Below are 25,767 nucleotides of genomic sequence, written 5' to 3'. Positions count from 1 at the left end.
GCCGGCGCCAAAGCTCCAATAGGTTGGAATGCGCCTTTCTTCTTTAAGTGTGAGCTGAATGGGGTGACGACCTCAAGCCGGTCTCACTTTGAAGAAGGTTTCCTTAAAGCCATGGAAGGAGTCTTTGAAGAGGTCGAAGATCCTCTAGTTCTGCATGGCCCGAAAAGAGAGGTATCATTTCCTGTGTTTACCCTCTCGAGAAGGGTTTGTGAGGAGGAAAAAGAAGAAAAAAACCTCTATAATGGCCGAGAGTTCCAAGTATTCACAAAATATCTCAAAGCAATGGATGACAGCCCAACTGTCCAGGCAGAGTTGCAAAGGGGCGACTTCGCATCTATTCAAGAGGGCCATGAAAAAGAGAGAGAAGGAAATTCGAATACCCAAAGTGGTGAACATGGGTTTGTATACCCACATCCATTCAAGGATGCGAAGAGCGTCGAGATTGAGTTGGCAAACACATTCCTGGGGGACTGGTACTAAGAGTTCGTAATTTGCCTTCTCGGGACCACCTCCACACATTGTTCCTGAACCGCAGAGCTCTTGTAGCTTATCTGCAGTTATCCTAGAAGATGTGCTCGTGACATCAGTAGTGCACCACGCCTAACGATTCGCAAGAGGTTGTTGCGCCATATCTACAGTGGGGTCACCGTTTAAATTAAAACATGAGGTCGGAGGCAAGTCCTGGGCCAAAGCTAAGTCATTCTACACTAAACAATTCTAGCCTAAATCACGATAATGACACTTATGGTGCCCCCTAAGAACAACTTAACAGATACCAGAGGAAGAAGCAATAGTAATAAAAGGAGATACAAAAATAATGGCAAAAAATGAGAAAAATAGGTACAAAAATAGTCACTTACCAATATTTGTGATGAAGAAAAACAATGGAAGCAGAAAATGGCAAGTTCCCTACGGTAGCAAAGCGAAATCCCCAAGTAATATCAACGGTAGCTATCGCGACAAAGAAAATGAGGAACGGCAAGAGTGGTGATGGCAGTTGTGTGAAAGAAAGAGAAAGAGGAAAAGAAATGATAGAATGAAGTAGGGGAAGTAATTGTAACTGAAGGAGGAGAAGCGCGAAAGGTCAAGAGTAAAATTGACCTTTTTATGCGCTTTCAAATCACTCTTAAAAGGCATTTAATGCTTCGGGTACAAAAACCGAGCGATATCTCAGAGTAATGGTACAATTGGGGGCAACTCACGCACACAAAGAAAGCACTAAAAGTGTGAGTCCCGCCGACGAAGTCACAATTAGATAAAGACTATATCACACGAGAACATGGGCTAAGTTAATGCACCAATTGTAAGTTCTACGACTTGACACATTAGGGGACAATGTTCTGGCCCAATCCAACAAGAGTCGGAGGTCCACTAGACGAACCTGCGACGACCACAGGTCCACGACCCGTTCGGGAAACAATGTGTCCATCACATGACACGATTTTGTCAGTAAAAATCTGGACAACTGATAGAAGCTTTCAGATAATTGAGCCCAAATGGGAGGGTCCACTAGAAAAAGAGAAATAAAAGAGAGGGACCTACCTTTCTTCACAGGTACGTCACTATAATCCTAATCTAACTTCGTATAAACATTTATTTTAGCATCGAGTTATTCTTATAGGTGACTCCACCCGCTGATCAACTGAGAATTTACATGTTCAATTCCTTATCTCAACTCTTGTATTTAGGTCCTGACCCTTACTCCCAATTATCACTTTTTCTAGTGATCCAACGAACAACCGAACAAAAATAAAAAACGATTTTGAATAAAATATAGAAGAAGAGAAAGACGTAAAATTTTTTTGAATGAAGTGGTCAAAATAAAATCTATTTATAAACGATTTTAAGACAAATATAATACATAATAGGACATAACAATGTTATTAATTGTTTGGCGTATGTAGTTAATCTCATCTAGCTAATAGAATAAAATTTTGTTGTTGTTGATGCATTATTGTTATTAAGATAACAAAGATCGAGACCAGCGACCAATCCAAATTTACAATGATCAGCAACTTTATATTTCCTTAATATAAATCTCAATTCGCTTATGTATGTGGTCCATGAAATCTATATGAAAAGAATTTGTGAAGTAACCATGTCCGACTAATTTTCAATGTGTCATCAAGATTATGTTCTTATTATAGAGGAGAGCTATCACCAGACTATTTTTCTCCGAAATAATTGAACTTATTAAGTTTCTTTTTTCTTTATTTTTAGGAATCTAACAATTTAAATGATTACTATTACAGTATTACTTCAAATCACTTATCATCAGCTATTGTTGTTTTTCGCAAAATTTCAATTTGTTAATTGTTATGTGGTCCAACAAAAGTAGTTCAATTTCGGTGTGTTATTTTAACGCTACAATTCATTTATCAAGTTCTCCCCACTGTACTTATTTATTATATCGGTTCTGCTACGTTACCAGTATATCTGCCAATTTCTGCCAACTTTTATTTATAATTGTGTTTCATGAAAGTGTGTTCGTAGATGTGTCTAACAAAAATATCTTTTTTATAACTGTGTTTAATAGAAGTGTTTTTATAGATATATTTTCTGGATGTGTCTCTTTATATATGTATTTAAAATATATTAATTATTAGACACATCTACGAATACACTTCCATAAAACACAAATATAAATAAAAGTTGGCAGAAGTTAGCAGATAACATGTTGATACCCTATACTTTTTCTTATTATATATATTAGATGATTGGCAACTTTGTCTGATTATTGTAGAGAAGGAGCTAATAATTTATTATTCTTCTGCTAATATAAACATCTCTTTCCATATTCAATTCATAGCCACTGTCATTTTGATTTTGTTCTATACATTAATAATTTAATATATCTAAATATAAAAAGTAATCTTGTACGGAAATAACTTTAATTAATACCACTTGGTTTACTCTCGCTCTCTTTCTCTCTCTCTAATATATATATAATTGATAATTTGGCTATTCCTTGGATTAGTCAGGCTTTATTGTAAATACATGAGCTAATGTGAATATGACATAAGAAGGAGAAAATAATGAAAATGTGTGAAAGAATAACTTTAAATAAAAATAAAATTCAGTTGATGTGTTAATTCAAAAGTAATTGATTCTTACTTTGAGGGTACCCGTTTGAGAAAAAAAAGCACGTTTAACCTTCTTGAAAGCTTCACATTTTTGTTTGGCTAATTTTTAGTTTAGCAAACGTAGAAGTGATTTTGTATTTAAAATCACGTTTATCAGAAGCAACAATTTCTAGCTTCTGCGTTTCACCAACGGGCTTTTAGCCATTTACCCTCAACATCTATTTTTTCTTTACCAATTTTATCCTATAGATATGTTATTGTATTATTTATGAAATTTTTGTTAAGTAAATTGGCCTTCTTTTCTTGTTATTTCTCTTGATATGAGTTCTTTTTTTCTATTATGTATTATTTATTATTTCTCTTTATATAAGCTCTTTTTTTCTATTATTATTATTTTTAATAATAATAGTAAAAATTTATAAAGTACTAAAAAAGAGTACTAAGAAAACTAAAAATATATTATATAAAATACATTATAAAAGATTTTTAGGTTTTTTTTATCACTGTCAAGATAAATATTTAATTTTATTATTTTTAATATTTTTTTATAATTATAATTCTGGTATATATAGTTTTTTATTGTAATTTTTTTATAATATAGATTATGAACCTATTAAAAAAGATAAATTAAATAAAAAATTAATCATAAGTATTAATAAAATCATACACGTTAGATTCTAAAATAATATTAAGAATAAAATTATTAAGAGTATTAAACCGAAAATACGATGTAAAAAAATACTAAATTAACATTTTTATGTTAATACTTAAAATTTTAAAAAAATATAACATATTTGATTAAATACTCTTATATATAGTCACCAAAAAAATATTCTTATATATATAATTTTATTTTGCTAATTTTTATATGTTATTTTTATTTAAAATAATATATATTAATTTTATTATAAAATTAATTAATAAGATTATTCAAATATCTAAATTAAAATGATAGGATAATATAAAAAATTATTTAAGTTGATGTCTATTTTAGTAATTTTTCATCTAAAAGTGATTTTGAGTAGTGTATTCTAAACCATATTTATTTTATTATAATCCATTTTGATATAAAGATGGCCAAACATAAATCATTTCAATACAAACTTACTTTTCATCAAAATCAAGTTTGTAAAATCAATTCTATGCAAATTCCTGTTTACAAACTAAAATTCAAACACACACTGATTAAATTTATGTCAAAACAAAAAATGTTTAGAAAATAATACAACTATTTTATTTTATTATCGTTGAAATAATTGGATAATTATAGATGGTAAAGGTTAAATTATAAAAGAATTGAGTTATGATCTGCCAAGGATTAAGCATGTGAACATAAGATATGTTTCTTTATAATATATAAAAATATTATTTATATACTAAAATTAATTATTAAAATTAACTATTTAACGTATTTGTGTATAAATATATTTGTAATTTAATTTATTTTTAATGTGTATTTATATTTTAATATATATTTTATAGTAATGATTGAATTTGATAGCGATTTTGGTGTACATAAGGAATTACTTGTGTATATATATATATATATATCAAGTTTTGTGCACGCATTGGTGATCATCCATCATCCAATTATTAGAGTGATTAAATTGCAGGGGAATCAGAATGGAGAGAGAATTAATATCAAGAGAAAGCATCAAACCCTCTAAACCTACACCTTGCCACCACAGAATCCATCACCTCTCCTTCATAGACCACATCGTTGCACGAAACTACATCCCAGCAATTTACTTTTACCCCAACAACAACGAAGAAGACGTAACAACCAAAATATCAAGGCTCAAAAAATCGTTATCCAAGTTCTAACCATATACTACCCTTTTGCAGGTACCTACAGGGACCAGAGATCCATCCATTGCAACGACCGAGGCGTCACATTTCTCGTTTCAACCGTCAAGACCAACCTCTCATATATTCTCAACAACCCTTCCGAATCGCTTCTGAACCATCTTTTCCCCGATGGCCTTCAGTGGAAGGACATGGGTTCAGATGCCACCATATTAGCCATCCAAATCAACCGGTTCTCTTGCGGCGGAATCGCCATCGCCGTCTGCTTGTCTCATAAACTCGGCGACGGTTCCACTCTCTTCAACTTCGTCAATGACTGGGCTACTATCAACCGAACCAATAATCAACTACCTTTCCCGCCGGATCTTGTTGCGGGATCTTCTCTATTCCCGCAAGAGGACTTGCCGGTCTTTCCTGAAATCTCGTTCACGAAGCAAAACACTGTGTGTGCAAGACTCGTGTTCGAGGGTTCCAAGATCGAGTCCCTGAAGGAAACGGTGAAATCCAACGGCGTTGAGAACCCGTCGCGGGTTGAAGTTGTGATTGGAATGATCTACAAGCGGGCCGTTTCTGCTTTGGGGCTTGGCGGCAACGTTAACGCGCCTCTTTTGCTTGTTGCCGCGAATCTCCGAAGGAGAATGGTTCCTCCGCTTCCGGAGAAGTCCATAGGGAACTGGGTCTGGTCGTTCCCCGTAGTGTCAAAGAAAAAGGAGGAAGGTGCAGGGTTGCACGAGTTGGTGGAAGAAACGAGGGAAGGTTTATCGGAGTTGTGCGAGAAGAGTGTGAAGAAGTTTGGGGATAAGGAATTTGTGATTGAGTTCCTAAGGAAGGCTACTACGGCGAGGAGGAGTAGTCCGATTGGATCGGAGAAGAGAGTGTTCTTCTTTGCGAGCTGGTGTAGGGTTCCGACGTATGAGGTGGATTTTGGATGGGGGAAGGCGGCGTGGGTGACGAGTGTTGGGTCTCCAGTGAAGAACAGTGTGGTTTTGATGGATGCGAAAGATGGGAATGGCGTTGAAGCTCTTGTCAGCATGGAGGAGCAAGATTTGGTGGTCTTTCAGCGTGATTTCGAGCTCCTTCAATATGCTTCTATTAATCCAAAGGTTCATGCATGAACCATCGTTACGTTATTATGTGTTTAAGTGTGGTGGTTATTTTTATGAAAATTCGGTGTATAAATTTCATAGTTGAAAATCGTTAAATAATATAATAAATTTAATTAATCAATTTTATTATATTATTAATAAAAATTTAATTAATAATAAATTAATAAATATTTTTAAATTATATTATATATTAATTAATAATTATTTAATTATTTATTAAAATATAAAATTATTAATTGAATTATTATTTTATATTTTTTATTATTAATTTTATATGAAAACAATTTTATATCAATTTTTACTATCTAAATACTCGATTTGTAATGGAGAATACTTATTAAGTCAAGTCTTTGGTGGCTATGTCTATGGTAACTAGTGGTGGCTAGAGATACATTTTTAACTTAAAAGTGTAGCTTTTCACAAAGAAAAGCGTCACCTAATGGAAAAAAGTAAATTAGAAGATTTAGGAGAAGAAATAATTAAGTTATCAAAATTAATAGATCAAAAATTAATGATTTTAACTAATGTTAACTGTAATGACACCGAATTCTTAAAATCAATACAAAATGATTTTTCTCAAAATCTTTATTTTACTATAAGTTTTATTAAAGGACTTCAAAAACCTGAAAAAACTTATTTTTCACACGGAATTTCTAAAAAATGTTATCATGGAAATGATTCCCCACATCTATATCATACTTTTAACCCACAATTAAATTCTATAGTAGATATGCTTGAAGAAATATTAACATCCATAAAATTTCAAAGAAATAAGGAAAAAGAGAATCCCAAGGAAGAAAAATTTTAAAACATAATTAACATAACAGATTTAAAAGTAAAACCACCAATAAAATTATGAATATTGAAGAAAAATTAGAAGAAGTTACAATGCTTTTTAAACAATTAAAAATGGCTCAAGAAAATAATATTATGGAACAGGAATTTCAAATAGAAGAAGAATTAGTAAATTTTGAAAATATAGAAAATAAAGAACATATCTTAGATTATTCAAGTGACGAAGAACCAGCAATTCCAATACAAGTTAAAAATGAAGCTAGAACATCTAAGGATAATCAATCTCAATTTAAATGGGAAACAGGTTTTGATAATTATGCTTTTAAAAAAGGATTTATAAATAAAGATTCAGAATATACAAAAATACCATCAAAATACATCCCTAAAATCCAGGAAATGGAAGGAGAAAGAATACTTGACTTAGACCGTAAAAAGAATGAAAAAGAAATTTTCGAAAATTGGTTGAATTCCTTTTTATTAGAAGCTTTTACTAATCCAAAACTTAGTAAATTGTCTGGAAGAGATATCTGGAACTACATAGGGTTTCATACTAAAGGAACTATAAGAGATTATATGACATCAATAGAAAACCAAATAATAGAAGAATTAGCAACAAAAGCAACAGCTTATGATAAGATATTATATATAATGATGATTCTATATAAAGAATTTTTTGGAAAAAATATTATAGATCATAAACAAGAAGTCTATAATAAAGAATATCAAGAAGCAAAAAACCATTTAGCTAATATTCAAATATATGATCTATGTAATGTGGAATCTTATATATGCGAATATAGAATACATTATTACAAATTAAAAGAAGAAGATAAAAATCATTATCTTAGTATGTATATAACAAAACTTCCATATCCTGCTAATGAATTTATAATGGGAAGATTTATAAGAGAGATAAATAGAGGGACAATTGAAAATAATTTTGGTGGAGCAACCTCTGCAATAAGAGAGGAAATAAAAGAACGTTGTATGCAAGAAGCAACTCAAAAAAGATTTGCGAATATAATTAGAATTTGTTGTCAGGATAATGAAAAGATACCCCAAAAATATGGTCTTAATAAAAATTTTCAAAGAAAAAGAAAACATCAATTTAGAAAAAAAAAATACTATCCAAACTGGAGAAAAAAGAGATATTTTAGAAAAGAAAATAACAATAAAAACAAAAGACAAAGAAATAACTATTGCCCGAATAAAAAAGAAAATTGTAAATGTTGGTATTGCCAAGAAGAAGGACACTACGCAAATGAATGCCCGAAAAAGAAGGATAAAAAGGATCTTACTAAACAAATAGAAATTGCTAAGTCTTGTTTCATGGAACCATTAGAAGAATCTGATGATAACTTAGACTATATTTTTGAATATGTCTCGGAAACAGACTCAGAGACTGAGTAATAATGCTACATTTATTACTATAAAAATAACAGAAAAGTTTATAAATGCTTTCATAGATTCTGGGGCAACACAATGCTTTGCTAGTTCAAATATAAAACTTGATTGGAAAAAATTAAAAAAAACCATTAAAAGTTAGAATAGCTGACAAATCAATACATAAAATTGACCAAAAAGCAGAGATGGTTGAAATTTTTATTCAAAATTATAGGTTCATTGTTCCATCTATATATATGTTAGATTCTGGAATGGATTTTGTTATAGGAAATAACTTTTTAAAGCTATATCATCCATTCATTCAAGAATTAACATATATAGTTTTAAAAGCTCCACACGATTCTTCAATAAATCAAAAATCAAAACGTATAAAAATACCAACTACTACTATAGATAAGATCTTAAAATTTAAAATATTTTCTATATTAGAAATATGTTATTTAAATCTATATTTTCAGATAAATATTCCAAAAAATAATCTTGAAATAAAGATAGAAGAACTCTTGGATGAAATTTGTGCTGAAAATCCTTTAGATGTTAAAAATACAAATAACGAATTAGTAAGCATTAAATTAAAAGATCCCACAAAAGAGATAAATGTTTCAAATAAAATTTCTTATTCCGCAAGAGATAAAGAAGAGTTCTCATTAGAATGTAAAGATCTTTTGGAAAAAGGAATTATAAGATTAAGTAAAAGTCCTCATGCGACCCCAGCTTTTTACGTTGAAAACAATAATGAAATTAAAAGGGGAAAACGAAGAATGGTAATAAACTATAAGAAAATGAATGAAGCAACTATTGGTGATGCTCATAAACTTCCAAGAAAAGATTCTATTTTAGAAAAAATCAAAGGAGCAACTTGGTTTTCATCTCTTGATGCAAAATCAGGATATTGGCAACTTCGTTTAGACGAAGAAACAAAGAAATTAACTGCTTTTACTTGCCCAACAAAAGAATCAACAAGTGTGTTGCTTTATGAATGGAATGTATTACCATTCGGATTAAAGCAAGCCCCAGGTATTTATCAAAGATTTATGGAAGAAAATCTAAAAGAGTTAAATGAATTTGTTTTAGTATACATTGATGATATACTAATTTTTACAAAACAGGATAAAGAAGATCATCTTCAAAAATTATTAATAGTTTTAGAAAGATGTAAACAGAAAGGATTAGTTCTTAGCAAAAAGAAAGCAAGAATTAGCAAAACAAGAAATAGAGTTTCTTGGATTAATTCTATCCACTCAAGGAAAGCTAAAACTTCAACCAAATGTTCTAGAAAAGGTAAATTTATTCCCTAACAGAATAGAAGATAGAAAATAATTACAAAGATTTTTAGGGTGTATAAATTATATTTCGGATCAAAGATTTTTAAAGAATATAACAGAATACACTAAAAGCTTATTTCCAAAAATAAGTACTAAAAAAGAATGGAAATGGGATGAAAAAAATAGTATACAAATTCAAAGAATTAAAGAATTATGTGAAAAACTTCCAGAACTTTATATTCCAGAAGAAAATGACTACTTAATAGTAGAAACAGATGCTTCAGACATAACCTGGTCAGGATGTCTAAAAGCTAAGAAAGCTATAAAAAGTTTGGAACAAGAAAAAGAATCACTAGATTCTAAATATCCCCCAAAGGAATTACTTTGCAGGTATATTTCAGGGACTTTTACTCCAACAGAACAGAGATATACCACTCATGAAAAGAAAACTCTAGCAGCAATTAAATCTCTTAAGAAATGGAAAATTGATTTATTACCCAGAGAATTTACATTAAGGACAGATTCAAGTTACCTAACAGGTTTCATACGATATAACTTAAAAGTTGATTATAATCATGGATGATTGGTAAGATGGCAATTATTTTTGTTACAATATCCAATAAAAATTGAATATATTAAGGGTGACAAAAATGTTATTGCAGATACATTAACAAGAGAATGGAGTTCGTCTACAACGCATTAGATCAAGAAATCCAGAAATACGAACAAGAACTCGAAAAATGCAAGCATTGTCAGCAAATAAGGACACAGATCCAATCCCTTAAGAAGGCCATCGAAGCAATGAAATCAACACAACAACCAAAACCATCAGAGTTCAGCCAGCTAAGCGTGGTGGACAAATCAGGTGAAGAAAAAATTCCAGAAAATAAAACAATTGCTGAAATTATCAAAAAATCCACCCAAGATAAAAAATATTATGTAATTTATAATGGCCCCATGAAAGGAGTATATGATGCCTGGGAAAAAGCAGCACCATTTACACATCAATCAAAGATAATTCATAAAGGAGGGTTTTTAACACTAGAAGAAGCAAAGGAATCTTTCAGGGAGTATGAAGCTCTTCATCCAGAGCAAACCCTAAAAAGAGCAGATAAAGCTCCAATTCAAACCCAGAGAACAGGAATAATAAGAAACATTCCTACAAGGGCTGAAATCAAGAAAAAGAAAAGGGTCTGTAGATCAAATCTCAGAGAAACCCTTAACATAGTCCTGAATTGGACTGAAGAAAAAAGGGCAATCTTGGGATATTATCCTATTGCCAAAGAACAGCTAACAAAGCTGGTTATATTTCCAGATGCTTCCCCATCTGACACCTATCAGTTTTTCCAGTATGGATTAATTGATATAATTTTAATTTTTAATGATTTAAAAATTATTAGTGAGTTTTCTGCAGGATTCATTGATGCAGTAAAGAGATTTAAAAATATGATTGACAACGTAAATCCAAGGGATATATCCCTAAAATTTACGAATAGTCAACCTATTTTTAATGAAGAAGAAGAATGCTTGGTTCCAGCACATCAAGTAATCTACATGTCCGTCTTCCCAGGAAATTTTCAACCAATTGATCAAGTTCAAGATTTAACAATCTACAGTCATGAAGGAAGACTAGCCAGCACACTAGCAAGGGTCTTCGAAAGAACTCAAAAGATAACAAGAGAATCTCACACAAGAATCAATTATAAAAGCAGAAATACTTTGCTTGTGTCTAGTAAAAGGAATGAAATTGAAGAAAGAGAGATGAGACTCTTAGTGGAATTTGAATAAGCATTCTACAACTTATCTGGACTCTTAGAAAATCTCCCCAAAGGGATAAAGAGGAATCTCTGCTATTTGATAAAAGACAGAGAAGACCACAAGTGCCAGCTATGTGTCTCAGAATTATCTGAAGAAAGCAATAATAAAACGGAATCAACCCACATGATAAAGGAAGAAGACAACGCATCTGAAGGACACATAATGAAAGAGGAGGATAGCACATCTGAAGCATCTCTCAACATTATTGCATAGTGACGTAAGCGCTTAGGTCATAGAGCACCAACAATGTAGCTGGTGCAAGATAATAAACAATGACGTAAGCAATGACGTCATAAGAAGGGTAAGGATGGGAATGTCCATCAGACCCAACCATTATAAATAGGTTGCTTAGGCAATTGTAGAAAAGATCAAACCATAGAAAGCAGGAGGCTACGAGTACTCATATGCTAGGAGAGCAAGGAGGAAGCTGCCGAGGCGATTCTATAGTTTGAAGAAGAATTCGTTTAGGAAAAACCAATTCTAAACTCCCCTCTGGAGTTAGTATCTACAATCTCCCCTCTGGAGATAAAAACATCTTATGTAAAATATACTAAATAAAGGAAGTTTTTCTCCAGAAAGGTACGCCTTTATCCTAATTTCTTAGTTATGAATTATTTAGAAAGCTTAGATTTAACAGAAGAATCTGATTATTATAGATTAACTGCTTTATTAGATAATGAAAAACAGGCTGTTCTAAAAACAGAATTAAATCTCAAATCAAATGAAAATTTCAATAAACAAAATCTTTTAAAAGAAGTTTTTAATAGAAAAAATATAATATACTATGGAAAAATTCAGCTTGAAGCCCCTATAAAGATAAAATCTGCCAATGGAGAACTTGAAATAGCTCTGATAAATGATGAAGAATTGAGTAAACAGATTGAGAAAATTAAGGATCAACAAAAAAGATCTAAAATTGGATGGATTCATATTAGTACTATACAAGTCTTAATTAAATCTACATATATGAAAGGAATTAATTCACCAATAAGTTTAGCAATCTGTGATAAAAGAATTACTGATGACCCAATAGATCAAATAATTGGAATTGTTCATGGAAACTTGGCAAACGTAAATGTTAAATTCAATGTCCATCTTGGATATGCTATACCTTTATCAACTGAAAACCTTGGAAGATCTATAAGTTTGGCTTATAAATTTCATAGAAAGAATCTAATGGAACAAGATGATGAACCTTTTTCAATTACATATGCAATAAATTATGCTTTAACAAACAGTCATCATAGTATAATATTTAAAAACAGAGAAAGGATTTATGTTGATGAATTATTTCAGAAAAATTGTAAAAACAGAAATACCAAAATATAAAGCTATTGAAAATCCAGTTCTATTACTAAAAGAACCATCAGGAAAATTAGTTTCATCGAATTTTCAAATAAGAGAATCTAAAATTAATAGCCCTTTAAGTTTATCTAAGTTAAAAATTAAAGAAGAAAGTTCTGAAATAAAAGAACTAACAAAAAAGGTCGAAAAATTAAATGAGACCCTAAACACTAAACTATGACAATAAATAAAGAAGAAATATATGTAACTTATCAAGACAAAAAACAAGAGCTCTTTGAAAGAGAAAATCGTTTGAAATATTTACAGTTTTCTGAAATAAATCAAAGAGCATTTGAAACCCAAAAAATAATTTATGACAAGTTAAAAAGAGAAGTTGAAGAACTAGAAAAATTAATAGAATCTCTAGAAAATAGTGATGAATCGATGATAGAGTTTGCGGAAATTTTAAATAATGAAGCATAAAAAGATTGAAAAACCAGAAAATAAAATAAGAAGAAATAGGACGAGAAAATTAAAAAGTAAAATAAAGGAGTATAAAAGGGAATTAAATAATCTTCAGATTGAAATTGAAGATCTTATAATAAAAAGGATAGAAATAAGAATAAATATAAACAAGTTGGAATTAAACTTAAAAAATTTATAAATGCCTGGAAAACCATATTACGACTTAAAAGAATTAAAGCTGCTGAAAGAAAAAATGGAGAATGAAATTGAAAAATTAAACAGATATTTAGAAACAAGAGAAAGTGTAGAAATAAAAGAAGTAATTGAGGATTTGAGAAATTATATTAAAGAAAAAGACAAACAGATAAAAGAATTTATATACAGTAATTCATGCAAAAAAGAATATTATAAACTAAAACAAGATTAAAAAAGTTATAAATATACATCAAAGTAGTAGAAATGGTCAATACTATAGAATTTACAAATTATTTTTATTCAAAGTTAAAAATTTTACCAAATACTATAGAATTTACAAATTATTTTTATTCAAAGTTAAAAATTTGGTATCAGAGCCAAGTTAACGATTAAGGGGAACACTTTCCCTTTAAGCAACATTTTTAGTGATACGCTCTAAAAAAAAAAAAAAAGTTATCAGATGTCCACAATTAATTGGAAAACTTCTTTGTAGTCACCATAGGTACAATAAAACAATAGGTACCATAGAAGGCACCTACTTATTATTATTGTTATCATCAAGGTCACTGAGGTTTAATTTTACCATTATGGTGAGCATGCATGGTACTATATAAAAGTGCAGTAATATCTCGTTAGAAGAGTGTTAGGTGACAGTAATTTTTGTATTTTATAATTATTAATTGGTCAATAATATTATTTTTAATAGTATAAGATTAAATTCAATAATATTAGATCATTTAATCTTCTTTTAATAGTTAAATATTGGCCAATTTTTTAAAAAATTACTACCCTAAGACTTTTTCATCTTATTATGCTGGATAAATAATGGAATGCCAACTATATTATATATAAAAGAATTCAAAATTATTCGGTCATTTTGATAATTAGATTGGTCTAATAATTTATTAGTATAATAAAAATTAATTTAAAAGTATAAAAAAATTTAATTAAATTTAATTTAAAAAATTATCCACATAGATAACAAAATAACTAATTACAAGTTTACAATTACTACTATCTCTATCATATATCGTCGTAACTTCTATTTTCAGGAACGGACTTAGAGGAGGGCGAGTGGTGACCTCGGCCCCCCCAAATTTTTAGAAACTATATTTATATATGAGATATATATTTAAAAAAATAAAAATATTATATAATTTAGTATTATTTTTTATTATATGATAGATTTATATTTTGATTGTTTAATTCACTAATATTTTTCACTTAACTAATTTAATATCATATTCTCAAGTCTTTGTAACTTTTAAATTAGTTTTTATATAATAATCTCTATATTTATTTAAAAAAATCAATTGTTTATTTTATATTAACATATTAAAATTTATATTATTATATTAATAATAACTTACGTAGTTATATTTTGGTAATCACATTATATACTTTAGATATTCTTTTCTTATAAAAAATACTTATTTTTCTTCTAAATTTACGTTGTTGAAAGAAAAACTTTTATAAAAATATTTTATATCTTATATTCTATAAAGGTATTGTGTCTTTTAAATAATTAATAATTTATCATTTATTTTCAAATTTTTATAAAATTTTAAAAGAATTAATTTTAATTAATAAGATATGTGATTATTTTTAACTAAACACGCTATAAATTATTGGTACTTTAGAATTTTATAATATACTATTGATATTGTTATATTTTTTTATGTAACTATCATTTTAAAAATAAAATTATGAAAAAATTTATAATTATATATATATATATATTTGATAAATTTTTTGAAAAACTAACTCTAAAAACTATATGTAATTATTTTTATGAAATAAAAAATTTTTATCTAAAATTCGACCCCTTCATACTAAACTTTCTGGATCCATCTCTGTCTATTTCTATTACTTTTGTTGTCTTATTATCATAGACACCACCTCCAAAAGATGTTTATATGTGTTGTAATATTATTGGATATTTTTATTAAATTAATTAATACTTTATTTTTTAATAAATAAAAATAAAATCGATTTATTATAATAACAATAGTAAATTCAATTGTTCGCACTATAATTATTAGATTCGATTAGATTCGATCGATTTACACCATCTAAATCGAATTATGTTTAAATTTTTTTATAAAATAACAAATATATTCCTGATTTTTGTTTAAAAAATAACAAAAAAATCATGATCCAGTGAGTTATGTAAATTGGTTAGTTCGACCGAATCTAATAAAAATTGAGTTAATTGTTATTATTATAAAAAAATTTATTCTAATTTATTAAAAAATTCAAAAATAACTGATTCGTTAATAGGTCCAATAAAAAGTATTACCATTTTGAAAAACTCCTATATATATATATTAGAAAAATAAAAATTTATATAATTATTTTTGTATAAAATTAATAAATGATCATTATTAAATAATTTAATATATTTAATTAAATTATATTATTTAATAATTTTTAACTATAAAATTTAGATAAAGATAATTATATATGAGTTTTACATATTACAAATAATAACCGAATATTAGAACGTTAATTAACTATTGTAACATAACGATTAGGGGTGCACAGACTCGGCCCGGCCCGAAGGTCCGGCCCGGTCCCGAACACTTTACGGACTAATTTGGTGTGATTTCATCGGGTCTAGGGTCGGGTACGGGTCTCAAAAATAGACCCGGTCATTATTTCGGGTCGGGTCCGGGCCATGGCTCGGGTCACCCGAAGTCGGCCCGGTGGCCCAGTCATCACACACAATTAATATTTTGTGTTATTAGTGATAGATCATGACTATTCTTAAGTGGAATTTAAGTATTGTAAACCTTAATATTTTGTGTTATTAGTCATTATAAGACTATAAATTAATGTTTTATGTTTAGAATGTATAAGACTTTAGACTAATACATAAGATTGTGTTATTTGTATTGATTTAAATATTTAGTATTATTAGACAATATTAGTATTGATTGTGGTTATGCTTTAATTTTGAACAAGGGTTGGTTCTTGTTATATTTTTCTAAGTGAATTTTACCATGTTAACTAATGGTTGGAGTCTTGTAAATTTGAATTTTTTTACATACTAGCTTACAAGAAGGTATCAACGTAATGTAATGTTAACGGCCCGGTTTTCACCCGGTTTTCACCCGGTATAATTATGACCCGAAAGTATCTTGGTTTCATCGGGTCTAGGGCCGGGTTCGGGTCTAATAAATAGACCCGGTGAATATTTCGGGTCGGGTCTGGGTTACATCAAACCCGGCTTCACCCGGTCCATGTGCACCCCTAATAACGATAATCTTATGACCAACTAACTATTCCCAAACAAGCTATTCATCACTTCTTCCAAACGAGCGAGTTAAATTAATAAGCAAAATGAGAACAGTTGTGGCAAGTAAAATTATCCTCCATCGAATTCAAATCATAAATCTTACATTCCAATCCAAATATTCAGTGAAAAGAAAAAAAAAACTATATTAAATCTGGTTTCTTTGGTAATTCAATTATGACAATATTTGACAACATTTCGTCCTTTTAAAAAAATATATTTAGGCATATATATATATAGTCAAGAAGGTTGTGCTGCATGCATCAAAAAGATATTATATAGGCCATATTCTTGTTGCCATTATTAGTTGGTCATCAGTTCTTGTTGTATATATGAACGTATACATTAACATATATACAAGCCATTGAAGTGGTCCTAGAATTATTTGCCTAAGTATATAACATAAATACAAAAGTTAATAATGTAATCGTGGGACAATTATTTGGAAGTGATTGCTTTTTAAATGATATATATATATATAGATAGGAAAGAGATGGACTTGGACTACGTTCATAAAATATTGGAGATATGAAGTACACACTACTATATTTTATTCTTTGACTAGGGTGAGTTTAATTAAATAATTGATAATAAGGAATAAAAGAAAACAAATTATTTTTCATACCATAAAAAATATGCAAAATAATTATTTGCAAAAAATGTTACAAATAAATATCATTCTCTTAAATAAAATGCAAAAATATCTTTTCAATTTCGTGCATATTTTAACAGTTCTGTTATATATATAAGTTTTTTTTGGACAAACAAATCCAAATAAATTAATGATTGTCATACATAATCTCGGTATAAAAATAATATATAAAAATGATTAAATTATCAACAAAAACACATTCAAATTGATTTTAAATCTGGTAACGTCATTAATACGACAAAAATTCTACGATAATAATAACAATAATGACGATAACAATAACGACAATATGTATAAGAAGAAGACGATAATGACGATGACTATAATGATGATGATCATGATTATGAAGATGATGGAGGAGAAAGAAGAAAAAGAAGGAGGAAAAGAAATTTCAATGAAAAAAAAAGGAGAAAGAAGAAGATGAGAAAGAGGTAGTGGTGTTGATGACAATGATAACAAAAGAGAAAAAAAATTGAGAAGAAAAAGAAGACGAAATATCAATGACAAAGAAAGAAGATGAGGAAGAGAACGTGCAGCAAAAACACAAAAAAAATGTGTTCGCATGAATATAAATGATTTAGTTAAATCGTTAGACTTATTTGATTAAATAACTTATATGTAAAGATTAATTCATTATTTAGTTAAATACCGCCACACAAATCTATTACTTGATGTTATTAGAGTATTAATTAGACTTTTAGAACAGATATTGTGGAAAATTAAATTAGATATCTTAAAATTATAATACTTATTTCACACAACTCTTAATTAATCAAGTTTATTTTATATTTTTTATCATATAGAATATATAAATTTATTTATATTTAAAATGACATACATTTGATGGCGGTGACTCTCACTCCCATTGAAAAAACTTGGAAGGATGGAAATGGAAGTGATATCAAGAGAGAGCATCAAACCGTGTTCCCCCACTCCAACACACCTCAGAAACTACCCTCTCTCCTTGTTCGACAATGCCGTTTCTCCAAACTCAGTCCCATTAATTTACTTTTATGCCCCTCAAGAATCTCCCGACGAAGCCGCCAAAATATCGCTTCTCAAGAAATCCCTATCCCAAGCTCTATGCAAATACTACCCTTTTGCCGGCAGGTTCAAAGATCCAACCTCCGTACACTGCAACGATGAAGGCGTCTCCCTTGTGGTCACCAGAATCAAAACCAAGAATCTCTCCAACATTCTCCGCAACCCAACGGACGCCCTCTTGAGCCCCTTGTTCCCCGACGAGCTGCAGTGGAAGGATATGGGCTTGGACTCGAGCTTGTTGGCAGTTCAAATTAACTGTTTCGCGTGCGGCGGAATGGCCATAACCGTATGCATGTGTCACAAGGTTGGTGACGCTTCCACTTTGTTCAACTTCTTCAACGATTGGTCAACGCTCACCCAACAACCTCACATCACAGTAGCCTTACCCCATCTTGGAGCTTCGCTTTTCCCACAAAGCCACTTCCCACTTCCCCGCCAATATTCCTTCGTCCCTCACCACAACATGGTACGTATTACATGAAGATGGGTAAAATAGTCTTTATACAAAAATTATAGATATATTTATGCATGCCAACAATGCTAGGAACCAACTCTATATAAGTCAAGAATCAGCCAATTGGTACACCAGAGGCACCGGTGACTTTAACCGGATGTTGCTTGATAGGCACTTTTTTTTTCTTGTAAATTGGATGGTTTTGGATATGATTTCTATGTTTTATATGTTACGCATTAATAAAACATAATTAATTATATGGAATCAACTAATGAATGATCAAAGCATCTGTTCCCTGATTCTCTCCTAACACTAGCGTATCTTCCCTCATATTTTGAACGTGGTCAACAATAATTTAACAAACAAATTAAATTATAAATTAATAAAACTAATTATAATTAATTATGTTATTCCATTCTTGGCTTATTATTAGTTGGTTCCATATATTTTTCCTATGCATTATTATTATAATGAAAAAGTATTGGTAACCAACAATATTTTTAAATAATGTGTGAACAATGTGAATTAATAGGGTTAAAAGAATAAATTAATCTTAAATTTAATTAGTAGCATTAAATTAGAGTGTAAGTGTATTTTTATTGGATCCTGCTAGAGAAACAATGGACTATTTGTACAACGTGTATAATGGGCTATTAAGTTACAAAATAAACATCTTCTATACTATCTAGAATAATCATCCGAGTACTAGGGATAATAAACATCTTCCCAAAAGATTAAATTGATTTTGGGATTTACCAATGATTAAATTATTGAACTCTTGACCTTTCGGACCTAAAGCTTTAATACCATGTCATGATACCACTCATCCCAAAAACTTCAGCTAATGAAAAAAGGTAACAATAATAGTTATATCTCTAATACTCCATAAACTTCCATTGTACCCATTGGCTTCTCATACTTTTCTATTTTTATTTGATTGGTGATTGTTCATGTTGTTCAGATCATTATTTACCTAGTACTCCTCCATTATTATAGGTGTGTAGAAGGCTTGTGTTCGAAGGTTCCAAAATTGATTCACTTAAGGCCTTGGTTTCGTCGTCGTCGTCTTCTCAGAAGGTGGAGAACCCTACTAGGTTTGAGGTTGTGGTTGCACTGATTTACAAGTGTGCTGTTTCGGCGTTGGGATTGAGTGCTAGCAACACGCTCTTGCGTGTTGCCATCAACTTCCGCAAGAGAATGATTCCTCCGCTGCCGGACAAGTCCTTAGGGAACTTGGTTTCGAGCTTCTATGCTTCCTCCATGGACAATGATGAAGTGGAGTTGCACGAGTTGGTGACCAAAACAAGAGAAGGGCTAGCTTTGTTTTGTGACAAGTATGTAAGAAACTTTGGGGACTTGAAATTCGTGTCGGAGTTCCTAAGATTCGGACAAGCTGTTACTACTGATAATAAGACTAGTTGTGAGGATGGGGAGAAAAAGAAGAAGAAGAAAGATATGATTTTTTTCTCTGGGTGGTGTAGGTTTTCGGCGTATGAAGCGGATTTTGGGTGGGGGAAGCCAGTGTGGGTGACCACTGTTTTGTGTCCTGTGAAGAACAGCGTGGTTTTGATGGATACAAGAGATGGAAAAGGGATTGAAGCGGTTGTGTGCATGCTTGACAAAGACATGGCCATGTTTGAGCGTCACGTTCATCTTCTTCGCTATGCTTCTCTTGAACCAAACCGTTGGACATGCTCATCATGTTCTTGAACAAGAGTGTGTACTCTAATATTAAGAAATAAATAACAAGTTAAGCAAAGTTTGATCTAAATATATTCAGTTGAGTTCAACAATAATGCCTTGTCATCACACATCATCTAATTCTTCTATACATGCTAGGAGGAAAAGAATACCCCAAATCAGTCAATTACATTTGAAATTCTTCAACAAAAAAGGGAAAAAAAAAGTATAGTAACAATAATAAATTGTTCTTTAATTTCATACCATCATGCTATGAATAGACTTTGATCTACTACTGAATAATCTGCTGAATCGTATAATAAATGGTTTGGAACATCAGCAGTAAGCCCTGGATCATAATAATAGTCTGACATGTCTATGCTGTGCATACCAAAGTTCATGTCATTGTAGCATTCACTTTGTAGCAAAAAGAAATTCAAGTCCTCCTCCAAAGGCGAAAAGGCCGCCTCGCCACCCCAGAGTAGGTTTTGCTGGTAAAATTCCAGATCAGGAATGAGACTGGCATCAAATTCCTGTGTTTTCAAGCCCGGATTTGAAGTGACTGAAGATTGATCATTCACCATAAGGCTTTTGGACTGAACCGGAATAATGTTGTCAACTGCAGAAGAAGCTATTGAGCTTGCAGCAGAGGGACTGGATACCATTGAAGCAATTGATTGTGATTTAGGATCATCTTGGAGTTTCCTTTTGGGAACTTGATTCCAAGTGTACTGTGTTGGTATGGTGCAATCAAATACTTCAATGTTTCCTTCTGAATTGAGAGGTGAAAAGGTTTGATTAAGGACTATCTGTGAAACCTTTGTCATGTTTGGATCAGGAATAATGTTATTAGTAGCTAGTGCTCTTCTTTGTTCTGTTTTATTAAGCTCTGACACAGTGAAATCGGATTCATGAAGTTGCACTAATCCATTGTTTGGACATCTGAAGCCGTCAATTGAAACTACATTTTGTTGCTTGTTCATAGAGTTCTTAATACTAGAGCTTCCGGGATCTTTTGGATTCAAATCCGGATTCTTTATTCCACTTGAGGAGCATTTCTTCTGATCTCTCTGCTTCTGCAACCTACTCAAGTAGAGCCTGTATTTCTGCAGGACAAAAATTCCCTCATGAGTATAAAAAAGTAGAACTTTCATGGTTATTATCACTACCACCTAAGAGAAAGTCATCATCATATACCTACCTGCAAATGACTAGCAACATTTTCTCTGGTAAGCCATGGTACATTCATCAAATCTAGAATTTTCTTGGGACCAACTTCTGTAAAACAAAGACAAGTCTTATTAACATAGTGAAAAAGTTTTAATTTGGTCAGCAATCACAATTTTTGTATTATTTGATTAAGAGATAGACTTACTATCAAATCCAATCTGATTCACTGCTTGGACAAACTTCTGATGAAGATCCACAGACCAAACCACTCTAGCTTTCTTGGTTGAAGAAGAATCTCCGAATTCTCTTTCGTCGTGTTTGTTATCTGCATCTTTCCTTTTCCTTGTTGAACTGATACAATCTTCTAATGCAAAGAGGCTCACATCATCACAACATTGATCTTGTCCATTTCTCATCAAGTGATGAATGCCCTCAAAATCAAATCCCTCTAGGCTTTCAAACTCTCTCCCTTCATGAATCCTTTTTCTCAAGACATGCTGCCATATGTTTCGCAGTTCTTTCATCCTTATAGGCTTGAGGAGATAATCACATGCTCCATGTTGAACACCTTTCATTACCCTGCTTGTTTCTCCATCAACAGACATCACTGCACAATTTAAACTATCAAGTTTAGTTTTGTTATAATCATATATATCATATGAAGTTAAAAACTTGAATGATAACATACTAATGACAGGCAAATCCATCTCAAGTCCAACATGCTCAAGAAGCTTGAATCCATTCATGTCAGGCATGTTTACATCGCTGATCACTATGTCGAATGCATCTTTCCTCTCTCGAAGCTTCTTCAGAGCCTCGGTTGCCAAACAACATGTAGTCACTGAAAAACAAGGGATCGGATTCAGAGTAGCATATATAAGATATGCTTGTTTTATTTGTAGTAAGAGTCATTTGTATAAACACACAGCAGCAAGAAGAAATTGTAACTATTCTAAAACAGAAAAGAAAAGGAAAGTAAACATCATCCCTTATCAAATTAACAATTGGAGCCTAATAATATTAACAAACCATAGCAATGATATGATGAGTAAAAGAAACAGTTAGTAGTTACCTTGGTAAGAGCACTTCTTGAGCATCTTTTCAAGGATCTTGAGCCATGTTGGATCATCATCAACAACCAGAACTCTCAGTCCAGCTGGAAAACCTTCACGACGTGTACATGGCAAGCAACCATTATTATCCATGCTTCCTACTTAGCTAGGATCACTTCTTTTGGGAGTTCCAGTAGAAAAGAACAATGGTGGTTTGGTTTTTTGATGGGGAAAATAAAAAAAGGAAGAGATTAGAGAAAGGGTAAGTGTAAGAGTAAGGGAATATTAACTGTCCAAGTGGATCACATGTTTTTGTTAGTGCATTATGTCTCCTTTGAGTTTAACACTTCAAGTCATAGTAAATGTTTGAGATGTGACGATTGATGAAAATTAAGTTGGCAACAAGTGGCAAACTTTAATTTACTCAACAGGAGATATAATTAACTACTTAATTAATCAAGAAGCTGAAAAACACTGAGTTAGTTTAGCAGTAACATAAGATTAGAAGATTGATGCTGCTCTCTAACTTCAAAGAGTCATCATGCTTCTAATAATGTTGGTTTAGCAGCTAACAAGTATTCTGATTTCTAAGTGCAGTTTATACTTAATATATATTATTTTGGAACATATTATAATGGCGGGTTGGTTTTTTTTTTTTTTTAAATTTATATTTATGTTGCTTGTGAGGTTGAACATATGTACGGTCTATATATAAGCTGAGTAAGAATCAACTGAGAATCCAAAACCGTTTTCTTTATGGAATTCAGCAACAAAAAAGAAAGGTGACATGAAATATATTATACATAAACACCATGGTCTCTATTTTGTATGCAACAATCCCACTTCTGATTACTGACTCAGAAAACTTTGAAAGAAACTAATTGCCATAAATTAAGTGGGAAAATATATACTTTAGATTGAATATTGCTAACAAGCATTGTTCTTTCTCTTCTTAATTGAATTTAAATTAATAGATAATTCAATATTTGAAGATTAACTCTATTTTCTTTTATTTTTTTAAATGTCATCATGATAAAGTATGACACCCGGTAAACCACATCTACTTGGATAAGTAGTGTTCCTAACCAAACCATTAATGTCACGTATAACGTATTTAATTTATCCCTTTAAACTTTAAAGCAACTTTTCCGTACTTATAACCTTATTTTAGAACTTTTTTTATTATTAAAAAAATGGTACAATTTCTATATGGTAAAGACTCATTTTATTGATACTCGAATATTATTAGATAATAATTTAGTTAAATTTATTAAATTATCTAATAATTTTTAAATATCAACTTAAGATAAAATACTGCATACGAATTTTTAACTTTCTATATACGTCGTAAAATGGAGCCTTTATTAGGTCTTGAAATCTATTAATTACTATGTTGCTTTCCGACAGGTAAATGACGGACCTGAAAACAAATTACTAAAGAACAAAAAATAAGAGACAACCTAATTCTAACTCTAACAAACACAAAACACTTCCAATTGCAGAGGGACAAAACATCAGTGTCATAAACACTTAACACAATGAACCCTTAAGTGTAAATGAAGATAGGAATTAGCAGACAAGTGGAAATAGATTTCAATGGGGAGTCCAAGCAGTAAATTAAAATTAGAATATGTGGTTATAAATTAATTAGGAGCAATGGATTATATAATACTCAAGTATTGCTAAAAGGATCCAATTATGCCACCATGATGAATAGACCGTTACGTGCTCCACAATGAATATGTCCAATGGCAAAAGTTTGCGGGGACCGAAATGACGATTCAAAGAATACAATTAGGTGGAAACTTAGGTGTAGACGTGAAGTTGATATTTGAGAGTCATTAGTTTAAAGAATATAATTAGATAAAAATTCAGGTGCAGTCGACTTCACGTGAAATTGATATTTGAGAACCATTAGGTGATTTGATTAATTTAACTAAATTTTCATCTAACGGCTCTCAAGTATCACTTCACGTGAAGTCGACTGCACCTGAATTTTCACCGTATAATTAACACACACAATAAAAAAAAAGAGGTTATGGGTTGTTGCATTTCTAATTTTCTATAAGCATTTGATCCAAATTTACTTTAAGGAAAAGCTTTTATTGATTCATCAAATCATCTTCAACATAATGTTTTGAATATTATATCAAGAAAATATTAAAAAATTATTAGAATTGGTTATTTTTAGTCATCATTTTTAACTATTAATTCAACACTTTTAGTTTAGTAATTTAACAACATATTTTAGTTTATATTTTTAAATATTAATAATTAATTAATAACAAAAAAATAAATTTTTATAATACTCTAATATTTTTTTATATTAATATCGTATATTTACCCTGCTTTTCATATTCTAAAGTGTTTATTGACTGATTTGATTTTTATTGAATATAATACTTAAAAATTATTAGATAGTAAATTAAATATTTTAATTATGATTTTTACGTAAAAACATTTAGACGTGAAACTACAAAAAATAAAAGGAAAAAAAGGTTACAAGAGCGAGTTTTTAATTTGAATATGGAACTAAAGGAAGTGTTAGACTCGAGTATGGGGAAGAGGGGTGCTTCACCTCATTGTGGGATCAGAGGAAGCAGAACTCGGACCATGCGAGTTGTGTCCCTTCGGATGTAAAAAAAAAAATTACCCAAAACAAACAAAACGGAGGGTCCGAATTCCATGTTTCAAATTTCAAATTCCATCAGCTGCAAATCGGACCATGCGATTTGTGAAGCAAAATTTCATGACCAAAGAACTCGCATGGTTCGAGTTGTGTACTCTGAGTTTTTTCAATTTTTTAACACATGTACTCTGAATTTTTTTCAACTTTTTCAACACAAATCGGATCCTCCGATTTGTGTACTCCCACAATTTTAAAAAACACCAAAAATTACCATATTAAAATATATCACTTATTTTACTCTCATATCCAAATTTTTTTGCCTACAAGAGCAGCATATGGATAACAATTCTAGGATCCAGGAATAATAGATAGGAATCTAGTTAATCATGTACATTGATAGAGGCCACGATACCAAACCAACTTAACATTTGAAAGGCCAAGATTGCTCCATCTGCACCGCATGACACTTCACACTTCACACACACCTTCAAATGTGACATCTTTTATAAACCTCTTTTAAATAATCATTTATTTCCAACCAATTATCATTTAATTAAGCTCCATTACCAA

General features: G+C 30.7%; 3 protein-coding genes across 4 annotated transcripts; 2 read left to right on the top strand and 1 right to left on the bottom strand.

Moving 5' to 3' along the window:
• The first annotated feature begins 884 nt into the window (after positions 1-884).
• Positions 885-6,004, top strand: LOC130967301 (acyltransferase Pun1-like). Its single transcript, XM_057892118.1, has 2 exons — positions 885-999; positions 4,929-6,004. The coding sequence occupies exons 1-2, from the start codon at positions 885-887 to the stop codon at positions 6,002-6,004; spliced, it is 1,191 nt and encodes a 396-aa protein (XP_057748101.1).
• A 12,030-nt stretch (positions 6,005-18,034) lies between these two features.
• LOC130969435 (stemmadenine O-acetyltransferase-like) lies at positions 18,035-20,439 on the top strand. Its single transcript, XM_057895155.1, has 2 exons — positions 18,035-18,678; positions 19,663-20,439. Exons 1-2 carry the CDS (start codon positions 18,052-18,054, stop codon positions 20,374-20,376), a joined length of 1,341 nt encoding a protein of 446 aa, XP_057751138.1. The 5' UTR covers positions 18,035-18,051; the 3' UTR covers positions 20,377-20,439.
• LOC130969434 (two-component response regulator ARR11-like) lies at positions 20,281-23,153 on the bottom strand. Of its 2 annotated transcripts, XM_057895154.1 has the most exons (6): positions 22,589-23,153; positions 22,205-22,357; positions 21,722-22,123; positions 21,548-21,624; positions 20,611-21,452; positions 20,281-20,391 (listed from the first exon to the last, which is right to left on the bottom strand). In XM_057895154.1, exons 1-5 carry the CDS (start codon positions 22,719-22,721, stop codon positions 20,613-20,615), a joined length of 1,605 nt encoding a protein of 534 aa, XP_057751137.1. In that variant the 5' UTR covers positions 22,722-23,153; the 3' UTR covers positions 20,281-20,391; positions 20,611-20,612. The 2 variants fall into 2 exon arrangements, with proteins under 2 accessions (XP_057751137.1, XP_057751136.1); XM_057895153.1 differs by lacking the exon at positions 20,281-20,391 and having other exon boundaries at positions 20,452-21,452.
• Between the last annotated feature and the right edge of the window lie 2,614 nt (positions 23,154-25,767).

This window comes from Arachis stenosperma, chromosome 3 (assembly GCF_014773155.1).
Source record: "Arachis stenosperma cultivar V10309 chromosome 3, arast.V10309.gnm1.PFL2, whole genome shotgun sequence".
NCBI classification, from domain to species: domain Eukaryota; kingdom Viridiplantae; phylum Streptophyta; class Magnoliopsida; order Fabales; family Fabaceae; genus Arachis; species Arachis stenosperma.
This window is presented reverse-complemented; position numbering and strand designations above follow the sequence as displayed.

Coding starts and splice junctions, on each gene's coding strand:
- LOC130969434 (XM_057895154.1), bottom strand. CDS start 22,721: ATGGATAATAATGGTTGCTTGCCATGTACACGTCGTGAAGGTTTTCCA. Junction 22,358..22,588: donor CAAGAAGTGCTCTTACCAAG/GTAACTACTAAC, acceptor CTTGTTTTTCAG/TGACTACATGTTGTTTGGCA. Junction 22,124..22,204: donor GATGGATTTGCCTGTCATTA/GTATGTTATCAT, acceptor TAAATTGTGCAG/TGATGTCTGTTGATGGAGAA.
- LOC130967301 (XM_057892118.1), top strand. CDS start 885: ATGGAAGCAGAAAATGGCAAGTTCCCTACGGTAGCAAAGCGAAATCCC. Junction 1,000..4,928: donor CAAGAGTGGTGATGGCAGTT/GTGTGAAAGAAA, acceptor ACCCTTTTGCAG/GTACCTACAGGGACCAGAGA.
- LOC130969435 (XM_057895155.1), top strand. CDS start 18,052: ATGGAAATGGAAGTGATATCAAGAGAGAGCATCAAACCGTGTTCCCCC. Junction 18,679..19,662: donor TCGTCCCTCACCACAACATG/GTACGTATTACA, acceptor CCATTATTATAG/GTGTGTAGAAGGCTTGTGTT.